Source organism: Tenrec ecaudatus, chromosome 18 (genome assembly GCF_050624435.1).
Source record: "Tenrec ecaudatus isolate mTenEca1 chromosome 18, mTenEca1.hap1, whole genome shotgun sequence".
Taxonomy (NCBI): domain Eukaryota; kingdom Metazoa; phylum Chordata; class Mammalia; order Afrosoricida; family Tenrecidae; genus Tenrec; species Tenrec ecaudatus.
Window position 1 is genome coordinate 8,231,735 of NC_134547.1, and position 7,123 is coordinate 8,238,857.

General features: G+C 65.8%; 1 protein-coding gene across 3 annotated transcripts in view; it reads right to left on the reverse strand.

Moving 5' to 3' along the window:
• PRR12 (proline rich 12) overlaps positions 1-7,086 on the reverse strand; it is a 43,500-nt gene extending 36,414 nt beyond the window's left edge. For all 3 annotated transcript variants that reach the window (XM_075537725.1, XM_075537726.1, XM_075537724.1), the window contains exons 1-4: positions 6,537-7,086; positions 4,952-5,064; positions 3,735-3,896; positions 351-3,646 (exon numbers count right to left, since the gene is read on the reverse strand). In XM_075537725.1, coding sequence (XP_075393840.1) covers positions 351-3,646; positions 3,735-3,896; positions 4,952-5,064; positions 6,537-6,622 — 3,657 coding nt within the window. In that variant the 5' untranslated portion in view covers positions 6,623-7,086. The remainder of the gene's footprint in view (positions 1-350; positions 3,647-3,734; positions 3,897-4,951; positions 5,065-6,536) is intronic.
• Positions 7,087-7,123: the final 37 nt, after the last annotated feature.

Here is a 7,123-nt window from a genome sequence, read left to right on the forward strand (position 1 = left end):
GGGGAATCAGCACCCCTCCCCAAGACACGTGGGAGTCCTGGACCTTGCTACCTTCATCCCTCAGACCCTGGGGCCCAGACCACGCCCTCCTCAGGCCCCTCCTCCACGACTCCAGACCACGCCCCCTCTAGCCCCACCCTCCCTCAGACCCAGGAGTCGATCATGTCTAGTCCTCTCAAGATCCTGGAGTCACCCCAACCTCCTCCTCTTCCCTGGGACCCTGACTGTAGTCCCCCCATCCACCCTCAGACTCAGGAGCTTAGCAGCCACCCTCCTGCCCCCAAACCCTGGAATCCAGTCCCCAGCCCCCTCCTCCCTCAGAACCCGGTGTCCAGTCCCATGCCCCTCACCTTAAGTGGCTTCAGGGGCTCCAGCCGGTTGCCCCCTACCTCCTCGGCCTTCCTGCCCCGTCCCCGACCGCGTCCGCGGGGTTTCTTGGCTCCATCGGCGGGCGTGGACGCGGAGGCTGGCCCCATGGTCGTGGGGACCTCCAGCGGGCGGATGCGGGGTCTCCCCCGGGGCCGGGGCGGGCCGTCGCGCTTGGCCTTGGTGGGCTTGCGGCCTCGGCGCCGGGGGCCATCGGGGCCCGGGTTGGGCGGGCAGAAGTCGATGTCGCCCAGCGGGGAGAGGGCTGGCCGGGAGCGGCAGCTGGACACCAGGTCGGGCAGGCGGCGGGGGTTGAGGCGGATGTCAGCCGGCACATCGGCTTTGTCCTCATCGGCCTCGAACTCGTACTCCTGCGCGTAGAGCTTCTTGGGGGTCTGGAAGGGGGGATCCCGGCGCCGCAGCAGGTGGAAAGACGAGGTTTTCAGCAGCTTCTTTGGCTTGGTTGAGCAGAAGATCGGCGAGGTCAGGCCGCCCTTGGGCTCCGAGGCGGGCGGCGGTGGGGGAGGCGGTGGAGGGGGGGCAGCCTGGTGGGGCCCGCTCTGGATTAAGCCCAGGGGCTCGGCGTTGACCGTGGAGGGCAGCTCGGGAGGCTTGTCCAAGCCCAGGCCCGGCGTCTCGGGGCCGCCTGCGGACCCCCGGCTGGGGCAATAGGGCCCGTAGGGGTCATAGGCGGGGGGACCCTGCGGTGGCCCGGCGCCCGCCTTGGGGTCGCCCTCGTCCTCCGGGGGACCGGCCTTGGCATAGTCGTCGGCCGCCCCTCCCCCAAACATCTCCTCCATGGTGGGGAAGAAGCCCCGCTCCTCATCCTGCAGCAGCGAATCAGGGAAGCAGATGGAAGTGAGTGGCACGAAGCGGGGAGCTTTGGGGCCCTGTGGGCTGGGGCTGCGGTAGGCACCGGCTGGGTCCTTGCCCTCCGCGTTTGGGGGGCCCACGCCCGTGTCACCGGGCCCTGGGGGCAGCGGCTCCAGGGCCCCGAGCAGTTCTTGCATGGTCCCTGGGGGCTCCAGGCTCTCGTTGGGGCGCAGGCGGGGACTTGGGGCGCCGGGCTCCAGGCCGTGACTGCGGAGGTGGGCCTCCAGCTGCAGGGGGATGGGAGGTGGCGGCGGGGGTGGCGGCGGCGGTGGGGGCCCTCCGTCCCTGGAGGCTGGCTCTAGGAGGTGGACTCCAACTTTGGGGGCGCCCGGAGAGGGGCTGGGGGCGTGGCTGAGGACCGAGGGCAGCAGCTGTGGGGGGGGCGGAGGCAGCACCATTGGGAGGTCGGGACCGCCGGCTTCCAGGAGCAGGCCGTGGGGCGGGGGCTGGGAAGGCTGAGCCGAGGGTGGAGCAGGAGGGGGGCTCTTCTGCAGAAAGGCTCCCAGGTCCTTGGTCCCGGCCCCGTAGTGGACCACGGAGGTGGCCAGGCCCTCGGGGGTCTCACCGCCCCGATCCTGGCCCTTTTTCTTTTCCTTGAGCCTTCCCAGGCCCAGCTCCAGCGCTGCCGTGGCCCCCTCGTCCAGGCTGGCACTGGTCCGGATCACACTTTGCAGGTGGTAGCGTTGGGGGTCCTCCTTGGCCAGCTCGTAGGGCGTGCCGGGTGGGGCCCCAGCCCCCCCGCCACCCCCAAGTCCCTTGGAAGCATCGGCGGTGCCATCCTCGCCCACCAAGCCGTCCGCCCCTGAGGTCCTTGGGGGGCTGGGCGCCTGCAGGAGGTGCTGAATGAGAAATTCCTCGTCCTCCGTGCGGTCAGCTGGCGCTCCGCCGGGCCCCGCCAGCAGTTCCGAGCCGTCCCCCTTGCCCTTGTAGCCACCTGCTCCTGCTGCGTAGCTGCCGGCTCCCGGGGGTGCCAGGAACGGGGCTGAGGCCAGGACTGAGCTCAGGTACTTGCCCGGGGCTCCCGGAGAGGCGACGCCGGGTGGGCGTCCTGTGGCGGGTGGCGACTGCAGCGGGCGGATGATGTGCGAGGGGCTGGCCTCCCCACCACCGCCCAGGGAGCTGGGACCCCAGCCGCCTCCGTGGCCGGACAATGCTGGTGAGTGGCCGGTACTATAGCTGAGCGAGGGGCTGGCGGTAGGCAGCCCCTGGGAGTGGGCGGCTGGCCCGGGATATGGCTCTCCCTGCACCCCATAGAGCTGCCCCTGCAGCTGGTCAGGAGAATAGCTCTGACATGTGGCCAGGCCAGGAGGTGGGGGACCGCCAGGGGGCTGCGGAGGTCCCCCTGAGTAGCTGGGGCCTTTACTCAAGTCCTGGGCCTGACCCCCTCCAAACCCTTGCCCATAGGCCTGCGGTCCCAGAAGCCCTTGGGGCTGACCCGGGGAGTAGGCCTGGCCTCCGGCCCCACCAGCCCCAGAGGCTTTCCCAGAGGCATAGGCAGCCCCCGGGCCCCCCAAGCTCTGGCATTTGGGTGTGGCGGTAGAGCGAGGCGGTGGGGGCCTGGTACCTGCCCCAGTAGCAGCCCCATAGCCACCTTTTCCCGTCTTGTAACCTGGTGACTGGATGATGGGTCGGTAACCCCCGCCACCACCCCCAGCTCCACCACCCCCAGCTGCCTCGGGGCCTGTGGCCCGACCCGATGCCCCAGTGGTGGCTCCGCTGGGACCGGCCTTACTGGGCTCGCCAGCCCCTGGGGAGGGCTCCCCACCGCCCAGGGGGCTGCAGGCCAGGCTGGCCCGGTGTCCCATAGGATAACTGCCTCCACAGCTCAGGTAATGCTGGAGGGCATGGGCAGGGGGTGGGGGTGGCGGGGGCTGAGCGCTGGCCGGTCTCTGGTAGTGTTTGATGACCGTGTCCTGGCGGGGCAGGGCCCGCTCAGAGGGTGGCGGGCCTGGGGTGGCCCCTGAGAAGTTGTATAGCTGTGGGGAGGACTGCTCAGCCGCAGCGGCTGCTGCAGAAGAGGAAGCCAGCAGGTTGAACTGAGTGGGGAGGTGGCGGGGGGGCGGGGGTGGGTCTGGGGGTCCCGGGCGGTAGGGGGGCGTCTGAGCCGGGCCTAGACCAGCGGGTCCCAGGACGCTGCCCCCTGCCAGGCGTTCGAAGCCCAGCGAGGAGGGCACGGTGGGGGCCTGGGAGGACTTTAGATGCAGCACATCATGAGGCGACAGAAGCCCATTGGCGGGGGGGCTGAAAGGGGGGTCCTGGAGGCTGAGGGACGAGGGCACCGGGAAGGGACGACTGCCAAAGGAGGCCGGGTGCTGATAAGCCGACAGGGCAGAGGAGGATGGAAAGGTGCTGGAACCTGGCAGGGCACCCGAGATGAAGAGCTCCGTGGGGCCTGGCGTGTGCATGGCTGAGGAAGAGACCTTGGGTCAGAGTGGACCACACGCCAATCCCCTGTATCCTGGCACTTCCCGAGGCTGGGCCTGCGCAGGGCTTACCTGTTTGCCAGGAGGGGCTGCGGAACTGGGAGAGGAGAGAGGAGGCAGAGGGGCCAGGCTGGGGGCCCCGAGACTCCAGGGCCGAGATGAGGTTCATGACGGAGGCGTCGGGCCCAGCTGAGCCAGCGTGGTGAAGGCCAGTGTCGAAGAGTCCAGAGAGACCTGGCCAAGGACATGGTGTGTGTGTGTGTTGGGCTGGGGGAGGGGGGCAGGGCAGTCAGTTGGGTGGGGTTCAGGAGAAAGAGGGCAGACAGCAGGTTGAGGCTCAAAGGGAAGAACCGAAGACACAGAGGAGGAAGTGGGGGCAGAGTCAAGGAGGAAAAGCCAGGTGAGAGGAGGAAGATGAGAGAAAAGAAAGATGAGATGAAACCCAACAGAAGAGCAAGGAAAAGGAGTCAAAACTGGAAAATCTGGGACGTGAAGGGGACCGGAGCCAAAGACGCTGCCATCAGTAAGGGCGGGAGAGAGGGATTTGGGTAACATCACCCATGAGGGAAACCAGAACTTTCAGAAAGAGGTGAGTCAGGGTGGAAGGAAATTCCTAAGGAAAAGCAGGACCAGACCCGTGGTTGATCTCATTGCTCAGGCACAGAGCAAGGAGAGGGCGGAACCAGTCAGAAGCAAAAACTCACACCCCTCCAATCATTTCTGACTCACAGTGACTATAGCACAGGGTAGAACTGTCTCAGGGGGGTTTTCCAAGGCCGCCAATCTTTATGGAAGCAGACAGCCTCATCTGCATGCCCCGTGCCAAGCTGTTAGTGGTTTAGAACCACTGACCTGGCAGCTAGCAGCCCAACTTGTTACCCACCATGCCACCAGGGCTCAAACAAGGAGCAAAACTATCAAAAAGGAGACCAGGAATTGGAGCCAAGCAGGAAGGAAGAATTCAAAGAAGCAACGAGAAGAAAACCCAAGGGGAGGAACTGGGGTGGGCAGAATTGACGATGAAGGGTCTGGAACGGAAGGTGGGATTTGGGAACTGACCGGACAGGGTCAATTGGAGCCCCCCACCCTCCCGAAGGGAAGGGCCAGAAGCTGGGGCGGAGGAACCCAGCTAGAAATTAACCAGCCACAGAGGCAACCAATGAGAAAGGAGACAGCAAGGGGCGGGGCGGGGCACTGGGGAATAACCAATCAGAAGGGGTGGAACTTTCAGCGGCCAACCAGCTGCCTCGAGGGGCGGGCCAGCGCGAGGGGCGGGCCAGGGGCCGTACCTGCGGGGTGGTGGTTGGTGGCATAGCTTTGCAGTGGGTGGGGGGCCGCGTAGGCCTGGCGGTGTAAGATGTCCGTCTCGGGGTGCGAGGTCCTGGAGCTGCCATAGACCAAGCTGGGGGGTAGGAGTGAGGTTGTGAGGGAGAAGGGAAGAGAGAAAATATTAAGGTATCCACAAAAGCCCCCGAGGAAGGCAGTTCAGAACTCCCCCCTGGGGCTGGGGAGGAATCTTCCACTTGACAGGGGTTAGGCCAGGAAACGGGTCTCTAAGGACGAAAGAAAGACAAGGGAATCGGGCCCAATTAAGAGCCACGGGAGTGGCCCCCACCTCTGAGCCCCAGTAAACATAGCCAATAGTTTCATATTTACAAACACCAGAGGGGAGACGATTCGGAGGAAGTGCCTTGAGCTTAAGGTGATAAAGGCTTGGACCTCCTGCCTCTCAGCCCCTAGGGTCAACCCCAGAGGTGCACGTGCAAGGCCCCCTTTCTCACAGACACGTGGGGACAACTAGGCCCCGACCCTCCCGGTCGGAGGCACGGTCTGGCTGTTCTCTGATCGAGTATGGAGTGAGGGGGGACATTGGGACATGTGCATACAGGAAGATCCTCCAACGGCCTTGGGTTCAGGTTCAAATGCAAAAGCCCAGATAAAGCCAAGCCATGCGTGCAACTGTGGATCCAACGTAGCCAGGAGGAAGAAAAATATCACCGTGGAAGGAGTCCCACTTGGAAAACCCTAAAACACGTGGGGTCCAGACCAACCAGGCAGGGAACCCCCCCCCCGGGTGTTTGTGTGTGTGTGTGTGTAACGGAGTGGGAGATTTGGGACGAGGGCAGGTGAAGCGTAAAGGGCGTGCCACCAGCAAACGGAAAGGGGTCACACGCACGGGACCCACGCGCATCCGTACAAACACACACTCGGGAAACAGCAGACTCTTCACCAATCCGTGGAACAGTCGCAGGTCACAAACTCCACACCCTGCCTTTGGAGGTGGGGGAGCTAAGGGGGCGTGTCAGAGATGCTGGACCCCCCCCTCCTTACAGGGCACACAGAACCCCAGCTTACAAAGGGGGCGGGGCTCGGGTCCCACTCTGCGCGCGGAATTTCATGGGGGGGGGGGTTGCGGAGAGTGGCGCGGCCTCGAGCAGTCACGGAACAATAGGACCCGAGGGGGGACGCGCGCCCCCCAGGTCTGCGTTCTAATTCTCTCCTTCCCACCTTTGCAGGGGCTGGGGTGCAGGGGGGAGGGGGACCGCAAGTCTGGAATCCAAGGATAGAGGGGGAAGTCCAGGCCCTGCTTCGCCAGTCCCTCCCACCTTCCCGAGGCCTTCCAGTGCCCAAATTGTTTTGCACCCCATTCCCCCGCGCCCCACAACTGCATTTCCCCCTTTGCATGCCCGGTGGTGCTCTGGAGGAGTTTGCAATTTGCAAACTGGTGCGACGGCGTTGTTGCAAACCCGGGAAGGCCGCTCCCTTGCAAGCCGGAGGGGAGTTTGCGATGGACGCATCGCCGGGCGGGCCCAACCGGGCCCGGTTGGGCCCCCACCCCTTAGACCCTTCTTCCAGGCCAACCCGACTCCTTACCTAGCTTTCGCTGACCTCTCGTAACTCCATCCCGCCCCGGCGCCGAGCGGGTCCCCGAAGCCGGCGCTGGGGTAGTTCCTGTCCATGAATTGGCCGCGGTGGAAATTGGGGGGAGGGGGAGGGGGAGGGAGGGAGGGAGGGGGCGCGCGCGCGCTCTCCTCCGCCGCCGCTCCCTCCGCGGCTGCTTTTTCTCCCTTCTCTCTCTCTTTCTCTCTCTTTTTCTTTGCAGCCACGGAAGGCCCGGGAAGGCCCCGGGCGGGGGAGGGAGGGGACAGGGGCGGAGAGGCGGGTAAGGGAGGGGGTGCAGCCGCGGAGCCAAGGAGGGGGGAAGGGGGGGTTCCCCCTGGAGGAGGGAAAGGGGGGGAGGAGGGACCCCGCTGTCTCCGCCTTTGCCCCGGCGCTTGCAAGAGAGAAGGGGGGGCGCACGCTCAGGAGGGGGCGTCCCGGGCGGCCCCGGGGTGGGTGCGGGCGCTGGGTGCTCGCTCTCTCTCTCCGCCGCCGCCGCCTCCTCCTCCTCTGCGCTCACGGTGCAGCCATCTTTGCACAAGGCGGCTGGGGGAGGGGGGAGGGGAAGGGGGGGCGGGCGG